General features: G+C 33.3%; 1 protein-coding gene across 7 annotated transcripts; it reads right to left on the bottom strand.

Annotated features, from left to right (window-relative positions):
- Positions 1 to 363: 363 nt before the first annotated feature.
- On the bottom strand, positions 364 to 15,732 carry LOC100243393 (UBP1-associated protein 2A). Of its 7 annotated transcripts, XR_009466324.1 has the most exons (6): positions 14,214 to 15,732; positions 10,007 to 10,691; positions 8,477 to 9,864; positions 3,175 to 3,237; positions 2,429 to 2,570; positions 364 to 587 (listed from the first exon to the last, which is right to left on the bottom strand). XR_009466324.1 is itself a non-coding variant. In XM_002270532.5 (2 exons), the coding sequence occupies exon 1, from the start codon at positions 15,603 to 15,605 to the stop codon at positions 14,214 to 14,216; it is 1,392 nt and encodes a 463-aa protein (XP_002270568.1). In that variant the 5' UTR covers positions 15,606 to 15,732; the 3' UTR covers positions 10,873 to 11,238. The 7 variants fall into 7 exon arrangements, 3 of the variants coding, with proteins under 3 accessions (XP_002270568.1, XP_019077217.1, XP_059594844.1); XR_009466322.1 differs by having other exon boundaries at positions 8,477 to 10,691; XR_009466323.1 differs by lacking the exon at positions 3,175 to 3,237 and having other exon boundaries at positions 8,477 to 10,691.
- Between the last annotated feature and the right edge of the window lie 3,320 nt (positions 15,733 to 19,052).

Below are 19,052 nucleotides of genomic sequence, written 5' to 3' on the forward strand. Positions count from 1 at the left end.
GTTTTGGACAATCATTATTGGTGTTGTTATAATGAGTAATCAAAGTGAAATTGATCCTTTGAATAGTAACTCCATAAGTGATACAATCAGCAAGAAATTTCATTATATGCTCTTACCGAGCTTCCCCTGTAGCTCGAGCCTTTTGACTCATTATCTGTCTAAGATATTGAGGAAGATTCAAATTCTTTTACTTAAAAAATGAAAATCTTGATTTTTGAAATTCTAGGCTTTCTAAGCTTTCATAAAAAAGTATTGGAAATTCATTTTGAAATTGTAGCTTTAAATTCTTCTACACTTTTCCTACAATTGAAACTTTCAAGATCTGTATCCATTGGGATGTAATGCATATCAAAACTTGAAGGGTTAGGAAAACTGTATAAATTATCATTTAACTATTTAAAATGAAAAGACAAAGCATTTAAAGCTTCTAACTTTTGAATATCATTTTTGACATTTCAGAGGTTGTCTAAAATGCATTTTTGTGATCTGTCTAATCCTTCTATATCTTTATAAATCCGAAAAGACAGATTACTTTTAGGAAACACTGGAAGAGTGAATTTCCCAAACTTTATCCGTTCTTGCTCCATCTGTAGAGAAAATTCAAATTTTAATATACCTTTTGAAGCATGAATAAGATATCTAATGAGTTTATCTCTAATATACCAAAATTGAAAATATATTGAATTTATGAGGGGCACATGATTGCGAATAAGAATATTTAAAGGAGTTTTTGAATTTTTTGAAATCAAATCTATTGATTTATATGAGCATGCACAAATACCATCACAATCCTTTTGAACATCTGATTCTTCTTCTTCCTGGCTTGACTCTTCACTTGATATTTCTTGAGTTATTAATATTTGATTATTTTCTTCTAATTCATAATATTCACTTGAATCTTCATTTTCTTTGTCAATCATTAATCGTATCATTAAATTTTTGAGTTTATCAATAATTTCTAATGAATTGATCTTATTTTCTAATTGGCAATCTTTTGAGTAATGACTTACTTTTCCACATTTATAACATGTTGGTGTTTTCCTTTGTAGAGTTGATTAATTTGAAGATTTTGATTTATTAGGATTAAATCTTACAAATTTCTTTTGAAATTTTGACTCTATTGAAGGTTTTTTACCTTTTATATTATTTTGTTTATTTTTTCTTTTTGAAAGGGCTATTATTGTATCATAACCATAATATGAACAAAATTTTCCTAATTCTTTTTTACTATCTTGTTTTTCTTTTTTCATTTGACTCTTTAATTTGAGGTCTGTACAAAGAGTTAAACCTTCATTATTGATGAAAGTAATTAATTCTCCATATGTTAATGACTCATAAGAAATTCTTCCATTATGTATATTTCTTATTCTTTGTTTAACCTTTTTAACAAATAAAGTTGGAAAACCAGATATAAATTTTTCTTTTCAATAATAACTTCCACAATCATGTCTTGACATAACTTTAACTAAAAACATATCTTTATACTACTTAAAATCTTGGAAGTTTTGGACATCTAAGATTATTACGGATTTCAGAAGTTCTTTCTTGAAAATAAACTGGATCTCCTATAAAATGTTTTGTTATTCCAAATATTAACATATTGACAACGTCTTCTTCATAAGTTTGGACCGATGTTTCTTCTTCTTTGATTATTGTCTTTTTTGCATTTAATATATACTCTCTATCATTTTGACTCAAATAATAATCTCACCAACCTTTAAGCAAACCAGTGAATCCTATGACTAAAGCACCGACAGCATAAAAATTAGAATTACTGGTCTTTATTCTATAAGCATTAGCAACCATCATCATTTCATAAAGTAAATTAATTATTTGATGTTCACTCATTCCATCTATATTCCATTCATAAAAGCTACTACCATCATAACTAACAACTAATTGATAATTTCTTTCTTCTAATTGAACATCAGGAAAAGAGGGTTTTGAGTAATAATTTTTTCTACTTCCAAAATTATTAGAAATTGCATTAATTGTTGAGGGGTTTGAATCTAGAGACATTTTGAATTGTTCCTCTATTTTATTGATTTCTGATTTTCCTTTTGTTATAGTTTAACTCATCTATTAACCCAATATATTTAAATAGAATAGTCAGCTAATAGAAAAGAAAAACTACATAATATATAAATCAAATGTAATCAAACCAATTCTAGTCTAAACCTACTTAGCAAACAACTCCTCAAAATAATTTTGAATTAGGTTATAATTATTTCAAAATTTAATAATTTCATTAACTCAAAAATATTAATTCAGAATTATTTATACTGATTAATTATCTACAAGTATCACAGCAATCAACAAACAGCACATTTTTTTTTTATAATTTTCTCTGTCTTCCTCTATTTCCTCAGCAACCTAAGAAGATGCAAATAAGAAACAGCATAGTAAAAAATTAAGAAAGAGAATAAACCTTCTAGTGCATGAGGAATGGCCTCAGCCTGTATCTTTGATGGGGTTTTCCATCCCAAATTTACACAAGCCTCGACCAATTGCTCACATATTCCCAAATCCTTAAATGACTTGACATCTTTATCATCTTCTGCCATTATAAACTGAAAGAAAATATAAATTAGATGTTTTATAAAGTCCAAGATGTATCCATGAGAAAAAATAAGATGCATGGTTCAAGAGACATATAACAAGCACATTAATATAGAAATTCTTGCAATAATGCACCAATGCAACCATCTAAAGTTCAGCATGCTAGCAGATATGAACCATATGCAATTACTCAGAAATGAACCAATCATGCAGATGACCAACAATGTAAGTTGATCATCAAAATTCTTTCCTGAAATTAGTAAGATAATTTTGCTAAAACAATTACCAGAATCCCAGGTAAAATAAATAAATAAACTAATTGAACGCAATTATTTAGAATAGATTGGTTCAAATGAAAAATAACAAAGAAGATCCAAGATCCAATAAAAAGATTCAGGAAACAATATCAAATGCAGGCTCTGGTTGGTTATCAAGGAAAAGCAGAGAAATGTGAATATATAACACATGTTATACATTTCAGAATTTCAGAATAATTTAAAAATTTTTGTTAACAAAGATTAAAAAGGATTTTTCTTATTCCTAGTTTTATCCAAGAACAATTCAATATTTCAGGCAAATCAACAACAAAAGAGAGAAAAGGGGTTGCAAACAAACCGTAGTTCAATTTCATTTCTCACATTCCACCATTTAGATCTCAGAAAGTGTGATAGACAAGATCTGCGGGAAAAAAAAATAATAATTCAAATTTTAAAGGGCAGAAAAACAGAAAATAAGTTTGATATGAAGAAATTTTTTGTCTCAAATTATTCTGAAATTTTACTGTATTCATAAATATATAAGGAAGAATTTAAAATGTTTGCCTATGAATTGTTTTCATTCTATTTCATTTTCCTCCTACTATCCATGACAAACCAAACAAGATAAATCCATACCCGGAAACGTAGATTCTATATATTTCATTTTCCTCCACATTTTCCACGGCAAACCAAACAAATAAATGTGAGATTCCCTCATACTTCGCTTTCCTTTCCCTTATAATCTTTGAGATGCCTACTGCAAAGTTAATACAACTCCCTACCCAATTTTCTATTACGTAAATAAAAAACCTTTTAGGGAACCATTCCATATCATCACGGACAAACCCTAACATTTACCCCGTAGACACCGAAAAACCCTAGTTCGTCCCTTTTTCAAATTCGGTAACAAGTAACAAGAAGTAGTAATAAATACGAATATGGCGTAAGGCAACATCAAAGAAAAAAGGGTTATGCGATTAAAAGACAAACAGTCCATCAGTTTCAGCTGCTATATTCCAAAATTAAAATTTCTTACAGTTTTCCTTCAATTTCTTGGCAACCAAACCGAACCAATAACAAAAGCAATAGAAAAAAAAAAAAAATTAATGCACAGACTGGACAGCACGTACTTGAGTTTCACCGAAATCCTCCGCCAGAATGCCGCGCTGGAGCCTCGTCGGCGGCGGCCGCGGCAGCGGTAGGCGGGAGAGAAGAAAGAAGCGCCAACTTAGAATCTAGCTCTCACGAGCAAAGAGGATGCAGAAAATTGGATTTTTATTATTTGAAATTTTACTCTTTTTTCTAATTATGCAGTGAATTTTTTAAATAATAAATATATTTAATAGTTTTCATTTTATTTCTTAATTTAAACATTAAAAAAAAAAAAATTGTTTTAGGAAGTCAAAAGTGCAAAAGTGTTTTTTATTTTTTAAAGTATGAGATGTTGACTTTTTAATTTTTTACTTCAAATTAATGGATTTTTGGCGGATTAAGGGTGATTTTAAAAATAAGAAAGGAAACTTATTTGAAAATAGGAAAGTTTTTAACTAATTTAATTATATTTTACATTTTACATATTTGTCATTAAAAAAATTAATATAAGAAAACATTTTTTAATATTTTTTTTTCTTTTCATTTCCTTAGTAGAACGAAATATCAAAATGAGATGAATTTATTAAAAATGTTCTCAAATACTTTATATTAAACTTTAATATGAGTTTTTGGCTTACTAGTACAAACCTTAAGCTATATTTTGACTCCTAAAAGGTTTATGGGAAATAAATGAAGAGAATTAAAATTTTAAGGAAAGGAAAATGTGAAAATTTCTTCTTTTGTTTTTTTTGTTGTTTGGATGTAAATAAAAAAATTGAAGGGGAAAAAAACAAATTATAGAGAAAAACAAGACAAATATTATGTAGTTAGTGTGTATAACCATACGCACATTAAACAAGAGAGTCATAGCATAAAGTTATCGAGTAATTACGATTTCATTAAATTATTATATTATATCATCTCTATTGTCTCAACCTTTAGACAATAATAAGCTTATGTCAAAGTTTACAATAACTTTGTTATTTTATATTATGATATAACTTTATGTTATACAATAAAAATTATAGAATTAGAAATTGTGACTAAAACTTTAGTTTATAGAGTTAACCACCGACAATTTTATTTTATATAATTTTTTTTATCATATAAAAGAATTAAAAATCATATGCATAACTTAGATAATTGTCAATAAAATGCGGTTCATATACATTTTGAAATAATAGCATTTAAAGAAAATAAGATTGTGTACTCATAAGATCGCTTGTTGACGATTTCTTCTCTTTTTTATAACTAGAGCATGTGTTTGATGCTAATAATTTGTTAAGAAGAAATTAAGACTGAGATGACTTCAAATTCTCTTTATTCACTCATAAACTCTAATTTGATGATAACAATTCAAATATAATAATAATATTATGATTCACACATTACCATAAACATTTGTAACACTTTTTTTCATCAAGAAAAAAGAAAAAAGAAAAAAAAATCATTTTTTTTCATCTTACGAAAAGTTATAAGTTTAAATACAAAACTTCCGAATGAACTCTTCAGATTATTTAATATTCTTAAAAACTACTAATAAAATGAAACAAATAAATAAGAACGAAGAGGAAAAAATTGTTAGGAACAATGTTTAGGCTATGTTTGATCCCAAAAAATTTGAAGGAAAATGTAAAGGAAAGAAAATATAAAAAAAAAAGTAAAAAGAAAAAATAAATAAATTAATTAATTAATTAAAAATTAATCAATTTTTTTTTTGTTACTTCAAACTTTTTTCATTTATTTTAACTCATCGATATAAAGATTAAATAATTTAAAAATACATAAATTTTAAATTTATTTTAATTATATTTTATTTTCTTTTATATTTTTCATAAAACAATGATAAAAAAATTATATTTTTTTATATTTTTTTTTTCTTAGTATTTTCCAAGAACCAAACATAACCTTAAAGAAAATGCATTCCCCAATAATTTAATTCTTTCCCCCAGCTTTTCTATGGGCATCCTAGAAGAGAAAAAATTTTATAAATTCTCCTTGCATTTTTCTTTCCTTATTTATCCACTCTTTTTTATTCCACAAACTTTCCAAGAGCCAAACATAATCCAAAAGTAAAAGTCATTTGCCAACGGGATCAAGTATCAAAGAAAACCTAGCTCTGGGGATAGTGTGCTATAAATTATTTAACAAATATTTTTATAGCAACTGGCGAAGACACATTTAAGCTATGTTTGATTCCCAAAAAAATACTAAGGAAAGGAAAAAAGTGTTAAGAATAATGATTTTCTCATATTTGGGTTTATATGAAAAATACAAAAGAAAATCAAACATATTAAATTACAAAAGAAAATCTATTTTCTATTTTCCTTCACTTTTTCTATCTTTCTACTTTTCCTCTCTATTTTCTTTTCTTCACATTTTTTCTCAAATTTTTTGAAAACCAAACATACCCTTAGAGTTCAAGAATTTCAACAAAAAGATTCATTTCTCTTTTTTACTCTAAGGTGGTGCTTGTTTTTGAAGTAAATGCATAACTTAAAAGATATCCATAAAGTTAAAATACAAAAGCCAAATCAAATTACACAGGCACATAATGTGGCAAAAATGCCCAAAAGGATTCCAAAAATGATGGCCTAAAACAATCTTTCTTTTTCTCTTCTTTTGATTGTTAAACTTTTGTCGCAAGCACTGGGACTTCAACCCGAAACCTCCCAGAAGTCCTCCCCAACCCATTGACACTTGACCCATGCCTTAGGGTCATGGCCTAAAACAATCCTCCCTATCATACTACCTAAATTTGACATCCTGATATCAGGAAGACCTAATTTCAAAGAGGAAATAGTTTCCCTTTTCACAACTAGAGGAGGCCTTATCTGCTGTTATAATACGAAGCCGATTATAAAAAATTTAACACAATATGAGTGCCCCACTACAGATTTCTTTCTTAGCTGGTCAGCAAGAACGAACTTCGAAATATAGAGGCTAAAACATTTTTAAACATTTAACCACATACCATTTCACATCCTTGTGCAATTCAAAGATGCGGAGCGTAACCTTTTGTTTCTGATGAAAAAGCCACGAGGGATCATAATGTCAAGAGAAAATCTGTTTTGTGAAGCAGTCACTGCTAGCTAAATTCTCAAAGTTATGGATCAACACCCAATTGGTTCCAACACTTCAAACTCATGCGAGAGAGAGAGAGAGAGAGAGAGAGAGAGAGAGTTCAACAATCAAGATGCATGAAGTTCTATGGTTCCATTTTGATTAACAATTTAGATAGGAAAAACTACATCATTTGGAGATGGATTCTCCACAAAAATGAGTTTCAAATTGCAACAAAGAGTGATGCATGGATGATGAAAAACACAAAAGAAATGAATTTCAGACTTACTATTTTTTTTTCAAAAAAAATAGTTCAGAAAAATTTGCTGGTGGTTTGGTGTCCATGCACCACTAAAAGCCTCATTAACTAACCACAAAACAAAAGGATACTAAACAATAAAAATGCAGGAGAGGGGAGGAAAGCTTCATTATGAAGTTCTATTACTATATTTAAAATGAAAGAATTGAAGCCATTAATAGAGGAGAGGAAAACTCTGGTTCTATGCTTAAGAATAAGCAAAAGGATTAAGTCAATTGTTTTGATGTGCAAATGAAACAGAAAGCGATAGAAAGTCACAGAGAAATGGTGTTCAAGTTACAGGAGTGCATGCATTTCATGTGAGGTCAGATAACTGAATCCAACCTATCATTTATCAATATCCATTTTTTCTCATCTTTCTATATGAATAAGGATTGAGAAACAAACGAGGTGGGGAATTTTCTGGCTTAAATTTTACTTGGAAGCATCAAGCATGTTAGCATGGAGAAGCATTATATAACCATTTATAATCCCATCAAAGAAAGGCTTTCCATGCCTGCTTTCTTATGGCCCCATCACCCTTGTCTCAGTTGGGGTTTCTCATGCCTGTTTTCTGGGAAGGTAAGTATTCTTCTCTTCCAGGGGAAGTGATTGGGAAACAAATTCTCACCTTGGACGCTCTAGCTTTTTCTCCATTCAGAATTTATCAAAAGCTTCTTGGAATTATGGAGAGGAATTTCTGGGAAACAAAAAGGAGGAAAGTTTGGAGGATAGCTCCTCATATTTCGGGGAGTTGATGAAAGAAGAGAGATCAAGGAGCTTCTGAAGGAAAGGATTTATCCATTTTCTGGTTAAAAGGTTTATTCCTTAGGTCTCGGTTCTTGTGGTCCAAGGAAGCCTTTAGGAAGAAAGGATGCCAGTTCTTTGACTTTGTAGATATGGTGGAGTTGGTGGTTGCTGGTTCTGTTCGTCCATTTTTATGTTTTTTTTTCTTCTTTTCCTTTTTTCCAATTGTTTACTATGCATCCCATGCAATAGAATTCATCCCATTACAGCATTCAATATAAATCTCCTATTATCTTTAGAAACAAGACATTAAAACAAGAACAAGGTCCACAGAACAAAATGCTCACAGCAAAATGCAGAAACATGAGAATCAGGTCCAGAGAATAAAAATGCGCAAGAAAAAAAGACAGAAACAGTATGTGCCATGGCAATACAATATCATTGGATGCAAAAAACTTACCACAGGGACAGAGGTGCAAAACTCCTAGATGGTGCCTGGAGTCGAGGAGATCTCCAAACATCAGGAAGTATCATCTGTTTAGCATGAATCCTGCCCTATGCAATAATTCAAAAACTGCATAATGAAAGCCACAAGGTAGAGAACAAAAAAAAACAATTTTTGGTACCCAAGTTGGTAAAAAATGGTGTTACAGGATTTCAAAGCTTCAATTTGGGTCAAAGGCATATGCCAAATCTCCAAAACAAACTTCCCATACCCCTCCAAACAAACCAAGAACCAAATTAAAAGGTTCCTGAAGAAGTAACATACGCTCCAAAGATCAGCTGAAGATTTCCAAAACAGAACATTTAATCAACACCATAAAAAATGTCATATCAAACTAATAATTTACAACCTTATTGTGCACACAGACAATAAGGAAAAAAGGCAAAAAAGAAACAAAGGAGGTGAAAGATGAGATTTAGACCAAATAAAGGCAAAAGAAAAGGAAACCCAAAACAATTGACTATCCTCTTTTAAAATTTTAAATTAACCTCAGACAGCACTCAAAGATTAAGGTCTCATCCTCAAACAGAATGTTAGGGTTCTAAACCTCCAAGAGAATGTTAGGGCATTTTTATAAAGAATTAAAATCATATAGAATTCTCACTTTATACTTACAAGTACATATATGTTTATATAGCACAGATTGAAAGTCAAAAACTCTACTTTCTAAAGCTGCTATGTCTTCTTCCAAAAAAGAAGGAAAAAAAAAATAGTTAGCATTCGTTCATAAAAATACAAAGCAACAATAAAATTTACTAGTTTACACCTACATGTATACGTGTAGTCATATGTCACAGTTGACATTTGATTTATGCCTATATAAATATTAGAGTACACATAAAAAGATCAAAAGATTACAACTTACAGAAAGAAACCTTAGTGGGCATGAACTTCAAACCTCTAAAACATTAACCATATGGAAAGCAATCCCAATACCAATTAGCTGCAACATTGCATCACATGATAGCTTCTTTCTAAATAATTTTCCCCACAAGATCGGACTTCTTCCTAACTCAATAACAAAATGCCTCAGGTTGTGAAAATTATTTATTAGCAAAATATAAAGTTCTCTTATTCAACTTAAAAATATTAATCCTAACAAAACTTAAAATTATGTCAGTACACACACTGACATTCCAGAAATTGTCCAAAGGTTAAAAACCATTGATTACAGAAATTTCCCTTCATAATAATATTATTATTACTAGTAGTAGTATTAACATTTATTTGCATTGCCAATGCCAGGCAGCAATGCGACCAATTCTCCAGCCTATCAAGAAGTTTCCAAAAAGAATTGAAAAACCATTGCCCCATTTTCAGCTGCTAGGACCTCAGCAGATTTTCTGAATTTTAGAGTTAAATAAAATAAGACTTTTAGATTATATTTATAGTTCAACTGCTGAGAAAATTTACAACATTAGAATTGCAATTCAAATAAAGAAGCTCATTTATTATCTGTAGTTGGTTAAATATGCAGTTTCTTACCTCCATTCCAGGGGAATCGGCCAGTTCTCAGCGGATGATCATCAACTTACATGCAACCATTTGGAGGGTCTTGCGGTAAAACAACATAGATCATATAGGAGAGTAGATCAATGAAAACCTCAACCAATGCAATCAAGTTAAAATAACCATTTGAAAAGAATGGGCAACGCATTGAGCCAATCCAACTACCTTAAAAAACTATAACAAATAGAACCCAAACTTTATGTTCTTTAACAGCATTTAGACCACATATAAAACAACCTCATAACCAAAATAACTGGTGTAATTGTCCAAATGGAAACAATTTAAAATTTTCCTGTCTATCCGATTTTTAATACTAGAAATGTAAAACTCCCTTCAAAGAATGTCAAAAGCCAATGTTCACAAAAACTATTCAATTGCAAATACTGCTTCACATAATTTAACCAACAAAAGTTACCCCATTTGGACCAATAAGTAAGCCTCAACTAAAATTTTTATGTCAAATCCAATATTTAATAATGAAGCAGGCCTTTTTCAGAAGAGATTTTTGAAAAGTAAAATTTTTTTCCGAGTGAATGAAAATCAACATGAATTATTTTGAGTATTTCAAAAGCATTCCCTCCAAAAGAGCCAACCTAATTATTAAGAATAGAAGTGGTGCAGTGTAGTCAATATGATTGCTCATGCTGCATGAGGAAAACACCTGCAGATAACAAATCTGATAAGCAATCTGAAAGGACACAAAAGATGGGGAAACAGACAATGAGAGATCACTTCATATTATGATATTTTATGATATTCAGAAATCGAGAATCATATCTACTTAGAGAACATATCATGAACTTAGCTGAATGAAAGAACATCCTACCACATAGACATATCAGTAACTAACAACTTCAAGCATTATTAATAAAATTCATAAAGATAGAAATTTCAAAAATCATGTCTCTCAATCTCGACAACTCCACAAAGTACATGATAGGTTTACACTTAAAAGGTATTCAACCTGGTCCCTGAAGAATTTAAACCAAATATAGGAACTCAAAGTACTACAAGTTTTTTAAAAGATTGCAAACGCAAAGAGGGCATAAAAAGGAGAAAAGAAAACAGTAACTCCAGCAGTTTTAAGAGTCTGGATGTTGTAGTAACCAAAGAGTAACATTTCATCATAAATATAAAGACGTCGTTTGCAAGAGCTCCTGAAACTTCAGAAGAATCACCAGGCCAGTTCTAAAAGAGTGATGGGGAATCTGCACAATGAATAAGTAAAACGTAAAAACCAATTTAAAAAAAATAAAAAGGCCTGAACCAGAATCCTTTCAAAGCAGTTTTCAAATATAACAGCACAAATTAAACTTTCATACTACAGGAAATTGAAATCGAAAACTTTGAAATAGAGGTTTCCAATATTTGCTCATCCATATACAATAGTAAGATTAGTTTGTCGCCAAACAATGAACAATGCAAAAAAGCCAAACCTGAAATTTCCAAAAAAGGGCCATGATTAAAATCAGTGAGCTGGATAAAAGTATATTTAAATAGATCACAAAAAAGAATTCAAATTTCTCGCTAATGTTTAGCTCAAAAGGGATGCCCCAAGAATCTTAACCTAAAAAGCATTAGTAATGACTTGAAACGTACACAAAACCACACTTTCATATTTTGAATAGGATTTTCATATAACACAAGCAAGACATCCAACAAAAAAACCGTGACAGTGGCTACAAGAATCAAATTTCACATATACCTGAAAAACTAGCACCTTGAGAAGTCTGCAATGCCTCTTTAAATCCTATATGCTAAAATCTAGTAAGCTATAGATCTTTATTCACAGCAGCTGCAAAACATTCCCACTCAAGCATATTGGTGAATTACGATCACTTCCTCAGAGACATTCCATGACAACTTGAAGACACAGTGTATGACTCAACTAAGGCTTTTCGATAATCTAAAATAAGATAAGTGATTGCACCATATTTCCATGGATTTGATGGCACTTTCATATACTATTAGATGACAGAGAACATGCACATTTGCATTCGAGTGTAATAATCATAGGTCAACATTGTTAGCACCAAGAAACGATGTATAACCACCCAAAAGGGCAATGAATGAAGTGTAAATCAACAAGAAACAAGAAGAAGAAATCCAAAAGTCTTAACAGACAGGACATACACTGAGTGGCATGTGCAAGCACCAAGTGTTCAGGAATTCCAATTTAAACACAACATACACCGGAATCATTTTTTCCCTTGAGTTCCCTACCATTTAGTACTTTTTATTGAACTTACCTCAAACATTACTAACAATGGTGATAAGATTCATCTTCACTCATCTTTTTTATAGGCAATTCAGCTTCACTCATAGATTCAGGTATCTTTTGGTGGTAAAAAAAACCAAATGACAGACCTGTTGAACCAACATTATTGGATTAAAACACTATATTGTTAATCTATCCCAAAGTTGAGTTGTTATATCTTTTTCATGTAAATGATATAATAACTAAAGTCCTTATGTACTGCTAATTTCATTTTTCAATTTATTTATTTACTCATTTATTTATTGCTTTTTATAACCAAGGAACCTTACATGGCAAGAGCTCTTCCAACTCCTCATGGGGAACCAAACCGTGGGGAGCCTAACTGCACCTGCCGCAGCCACCTATGCGTAATTGATACTAACTAATCATTTTTTCCTAGAAAATTGTTTTCAGTAGATTATCTTGAACTCCTTACAGGAACCCTCCTGGATCTAACTATGGTTTTGAAAGACCAGAGCACTTCAAGTGCAAAGGCCTTCTGGGATCTAGGTGCAAGGCAAACCATGCCTGAGCTAAGTGAGGCACACAAGTACAGTTTTATAAAATCTTGTAAATTTGGACATGCAAATATTTTTCATATATATATATATATATAATTCACATGCAAATAAAATATTTAGCATTGAAAAAATATATCCAAAAACAGATTCCAGTTCAGGAACTGCTGAAAATACATAAAAGTACAAAACAAATTTCTTTATGAAAAAAAACCAACTATTATGTTCTTACTTATAGTGTGTGCAGATATAAGGTCAACGTTATGTGGGGGTGGGTGGAAGTTATAAGGGGTTGGGGAGGTGAAGAGAGAAAAATTCAGGGGATTCACTTTTGGAGTCAAAAGCTAGGGCCCTCCGCAAGGTAAGCTTCTTCACCAACCCATGAGAACTAGTAGAAGCAAATGGCTCACTCATGGGTCCTAGCAGAAGAAGATGGCTCACAGGGTTTGTGTGGACCTAGGTGATATTTGGCTTATTGGGTTTCTTTTTTGATGAATAGGGCCAGGTAGGGGTTAAAAGGATTAAATGAAATGGTGTAATCCTGCTTCAGTTTTCTGAAAAGGTAAAAGGTAGAGGCGAAACAACATTTACTCAGTTTTTTTTAAAAAAAAAAGTTGAGGCTCAAAACGACATCGTTTTGGGAAAGAAAAAAAAAGGTTTGCAAAAGCACATATTCACCTGGCTCCAGGTGTGCACCTGGTTCCAGGTAAGGCGCTCTGACAGATGAGTCACATAGCCTTGCACCCAGGCACACCCCTTAAAACACCAAATCTGACTCTGCTTACACAATAAAACTAATCCTTCAACAGGTAATTATTTCTTGCACATGCTAACAATAAGTGGGTTAAGTTCTATTTCAATAGATCTCTTTGATTATAATAGTGATATAAAAGCTAATTTTTTAGAAACTGGATTACCATCAGCACTTGGATAAATAAATAAATAAACTAATACAGGCATACAAGACTGAAGTTTTATTGGATACTTTATTTTACTTCTAATATAACAGGTTCAAAATTAGAATTTCCATACATTGGTACTCTTTCACAAGATTACATGCATTGAAGTACTTCTAAGTGTGACAGTTGATCTCTAAATTCCACACTACTATAAACTATACATCCCAAAAGAATTTCAAATCCCAGGGCAAAATAACTGCACATGCAATGGTGAGACCACATTTTATAAATTATTTACCAAATGTCGCTACCTTCGAGCTACACCTCAGGGGCTATAACCACATTTTATTTTTACCTACCCATCTCCAAAATTCTATGATTCCAGAATTCAAATAACACACTCATTTTTTCATCAACCACACCAAAAATCAGAATAAAAGCCGAAATCAAGTAAAATAAAGCATCATTTATCACAAAAGCATTAGTAAAGAGTTTGCATCAGTTTATACCTAATGACCCATGTAAGGAGCCATGCCGCCCATGTGCCCAACACCATGCTGCGACCTACCACTCGAACTTCCCTGCCCCATTTGCTGGTTCCCATAGGCCCCCTGACTCCCATAACCTCCAACCATTCCTGAGCTAATATTACCAGCCACCGCCTGGTTTGGATACCCACCCTGCATTCCATGTCCTGCACCAGCCACACTCGGGTTCACTGCCGCCCCAACACTAGCTGAACCCAGCGTGCCAAGCAGGTTGGTCAGGCCCAACCCAGCACCCTGAGTCGCAAGCAATGCTGTCAAAGCTTGCCCTAGCGCAGGGTTGAGAGCTTGTGCTGCAGACCCCTGATTATAGGGTATAGCAGGTGGCCCCGATGGGGCCATGAGATGCCCTTGAGGCCCCATAAAATTAGTGATTTCACTCTTTGTGTAGTGGGTGTTCGGCAGGTTATGGTGATGCTGCTGCTGCTGTAGCTGTTGTTGTTTACCCGGTTTCGGACCATCAATGGCCTTCTGGCAATGCAAAATATGCCCATCAAAGTTCTTGTGCGGCTCATCCAATGCCTTCTTTGCACCCTCCGCCGTTTTGTACACGAAAAGACAGAACCCCTTTGGCTTACCTGTCTGCTTATCTAGCCCTAACGGCCCCTCCTCAATCTCTCCATACTTCGAAAAGAACACCAACAACTTCTGCGGATCCAACTCCGCTCCCACATTGCTCACATATATCTTCCTCTGTGTATACTCCGACACCGACTGGGCTGCCGATACAGACATGGCAGCTTGCCCCACCGCCGGAGACGGCACTGGACCAATCGAAGCAAGCTGGCACGCTGTCATTCGGTTCCCAATCTTTTTCTGCGGCTGCTTCAGCGCCTTCCGAGCCCCGCTCCGAGTCTTGAACAGAATGAACCCATACCCCTTCGATTTCCCAGACAGCTTATCGCACACCGCTCTGCAATCCTCGATCTCACCGTAGTCTTTGAACACACTAATAAGGGTTTCCGCATTCGTGTCCCACCCAAGCCCGTGCACGAAGATCTTCCTATGCACCGGATCCTCATCGGCCACCCTCCTCAACCTCTCCGCCACATCCGCATGCTTCTCCGCAGCTTCACGAAGCAAATTGATCAACTGATCCTTGCTGAACGGCTCCAAAATCTTCTGAATCGGCTCCTCGTCGTCGTCGTCGTCAACGGCGGACGTCGACGCAGATTTCTTCGCAGCATTCTGAGTGCCACCACCCTCCTCCTCTTCTTCGTCCTCTTCCTCTTCGACCTCTTCGTACTCTTCCTCTTCAACTTCTTCGTCTTCTTCTATCTCCTCTGCTTCCTCTTCAACCTCTTGCGGTGGTGGTGGCTCGACGATTTTGGGCTCGAGCTTTCGCTTCTTCACCATAACTACTACTGTGACGAGCTGAAAATTAGGGTTAGGGTTCGGGTTTGGTTTCGATGGTGCAAGGGTTTATATAGAAAAAAGGGGTTATACATATGATACATGGGCTTTGGACCATTTGTATTGAAGCTACGGGCATTTTGGACATTTCATTTCCATTTATTTATTTGGAGTAATCCATGACAAGTGTAATAAAATGAGAGCAAAAGGAAAAAAGAAATGTACATATCAATTTGAAGAAAATACATTATTTGTTTAATATGTTAATGAAAATTAATTTGAATTTATTGGGAGGGGAAAAAAATTCATGAGAAAAACATTTTTAATCATATATGGGAAAGAATGAAATGTCGTGTTTGAAAGAAATTAAATATGATTGGTTTTTGGAAAATGTTTAATATTTTTGTAACAACATGTTTTAAAAATGTAAATGATGCTTGTGAAACAACATTTTATGTTTTTTTGGTACATACATAAGGTAATGATTATTTGATCACTATGGTCGAACAAGAAATCCATGATCTTCATTCACGACCAAGTCAACAACTATCCAAATTTAAGCTTTTTATCTCGATCGTAACCGAAATATTCTATTTGGATTTAGATTTTATCATTTTATTCAATGAGTCTAACCGTTATAGTTGAGAATAATAAAAGTACGACGAGGAGTGGGTAAGCGAGGTATATATTTCAATCATTGAGATGCATGATTTGAAAAAAGAGATGCCAATTAAATTGTTTGAATTGAAAATAAATGAAATGACTAATTAGGGTTTTACATTTGTGCAAACAAGAATGAAAAAAAAAAACTGGTTTTTATAGATGGTAACATGATTTTATGGATTATTTAGGATGTATAAAAAAAATATAGTGAATATTTTGATACAAAATATCCATGAGATGAAAATTGATCAAAATTCATGAAAATATTGAGAAATTTTTAAAGAAATAATATAAGTAATAATAACTATTTGAGGTTGTTTCATTAAAAAAAAAATTAATATATGTAATATATAATTTATGACAACCAATAATAATATTTAGAATTTAAATATACATTTATTGAGATGTAATAAATCACGTAAAAGAAATGATGATATATGTATTAATATTGATAATTTTATTTATAATTTTATATTTATTTTGTATTTTATTAGTACGTGAAATACAATATATTGACAAGTGTTTACCACCCTTTGATCGAAATCAAATCTATAAATCAAACTTCAAAATATATGATCAAACTCCAAACACTCTTTACCAAGCTCGCAGAAAAATATGAAGCACGATACAAAAGTATCATTCTACTATAATCGAGTCCTTAAAAGAATAATATGATATAATTAATTTTAAATTCATTATTTAATAATATTTCAATTTCACTTTTATCTATCATATTTTCATGCATTACACTTTATGAGTATCATCGCCTAACATCTTTTGCATTGTACATGATTTAGGTGCATTAGGAGTTATATGGAAGATCCAAGTCATGAGTTTCTTACAAATAGATGACTTGTTCACAATCGGTTCATTGGTCTAAACAACCCACTAGAGTTAAAAAAACTCGAGTATTCCAAATTTAATTATTTAATTTCACATATAAATAATGATGACTTCCTTAAATGAAGGAGATCGACAAGATGATTCCACATGAGAAAATAGGTTTTACAAAGAAAATAATTTTTTTTACAAAATCTCTTTACAAGTCCGATAAATGTCAAAAGTATTACACTCACGTTATTTGTCATTTAACAAATTCATTTAGGAACAAGCCACTCAACGCTCTCAATTGATCTTCAAAATTAAGAAAATGTTTTTGTCGTCGTCTTTCAAAGTATGATCAAAGTGAAAGAATTATACGAAAAATATTATTATGTAAAAAATATTAACATAGAGATAGTACCCTATAAACATATAATTTTAATACAAATTTTTATTTTGCATATTTTTATAAAGTTTTGTCTATTTTTACAGAACTTTACAAAAGTTGTACATACAATAACATCTTGGAAATTATAGATTTGAGAATTTGTTACATTTCATTAATTTATCATCATCCCTAATGGGAGGGATCATCGTCTATATCTCTTTAAAAAAAAAAATAATTCAAAGCATCTAAATAGTAAAAATAAATGAAAGAGATTTGTGGGGACCTTCTCCCATGTGTCTGTCCACGTGGCAATACCATTGTTGAACCACGTGTCACTCCTTTCATTACTGTCGGGACAACCTTCGAGGCACCCGGGAGCACTCTATCCAGACCCTTTGGGGCCACTGAGCGAATCACATCCTCTTGATAGCCCCAAATCCTCCCTGATATGTGAAACGACGACATTCTGACACTAGAACGACTGATGGGACCTTCCTCATCCATACATCAACATCAATGGGTCATCCTGTCCATCACCCATACCTTCAACAGGCTTAAATGACGGCAAACTGCATCATGACGCGCCGTCTGACATAGCCACCAGCCGTCTTGCAACTGCAATGATTGCCATGTCACTTACTACACATTCATCATTGCAGCATTAGGTCAAGGCGTCAGCTAAGCACTACTATGCTTTCCCCCTTTAAGCACTATAAAAACCCCATTGAAACAGGACTTAGGTACGCAACACTAAGGGCTCCCTTATTTACTTTATCTCAAAGGGTTCCTACCCACTTCAGTATCTGACATGGGCTTCGGAGGGTGTGTCTAAACAGCCAGTTCGGACATCTTTTGTGCAGAAAAAAGGGGAATCGATCTCTAGTAGCTGGGCACAAGCTTTCCCTGCCACAACCAAGGGAGAAGACCATCCTCAGTTGACCTGGTATCAACATTGGTGTCGTTTGTGGGAACGAAATAAAGATGTCAACACCCTCAAGAAGCTTATCGTCGGCCATGGGTAGCGAGGGCTAGTTCAATTGGAGCGAAAATATGGAAAAACGCCAGCGAGAGAGTGAGTGACAAATGCAAGCCCTACTCTATGAGACAAAGAGGCTCAAGGAGGAGAACGAGGTGTTACATCTCCAAGTGTCTTCATTAGGTCATCCTCGTAGCCGACAACCTAGAAGTCACCGAACGAACTCCAAGCAAAATGAGGAGGCATCATATCTTGGGAATGCAAAGTTCCTATCTGATGAACAAGAAATGCAGTCTGAGGAAAGATCCTAACCAGTATGCCACGCGTCGCTAGATAAAAGCTTTTATTTCACTCGTGCCTCGGCAAAAATGAGACGTGATAGGAGGTCACAACTATTAGATGCAATGTGCGCAAGACTAGGGCCTCAGATGCCTGGTATGGAGGGAAAACCACATATAGTAACGACCCAAGAGGCATATCCCGGTCCCTCGGCTTCACCAGTCATGACAGACTGGCTCCCCCATTCGCCAACACAACAACCAGTGGGGGATCTGACAAACCGAGGTATCCTCGGCTTTGTTAGTAGGCGACTGGATGACAT

This window comes from Vitis vinifera, chromosome 8 (assembly GCF_030704535.1).
Source record: "Vitis vinifera cultivar Pinot Noir 40024 chromosome 8, ASM3070453v1".
Lineage (NCBI taxonomy): Eukaryota > Viridiplantae > Streptophyta > Magnoliopsida > Vitales > Vitaceae > Vitis > Vitis vinifera.

What these genes read in the sequence shown, in the direction of transcription:
- LOC100243393 (XM_002270532.5), bottom strand. Translation starts at nt 15,605, where the DNA reads ATGGTGAAGAAGCGAAAGCTCGAGCCCAAAATCGTCGAGCCACCACCA.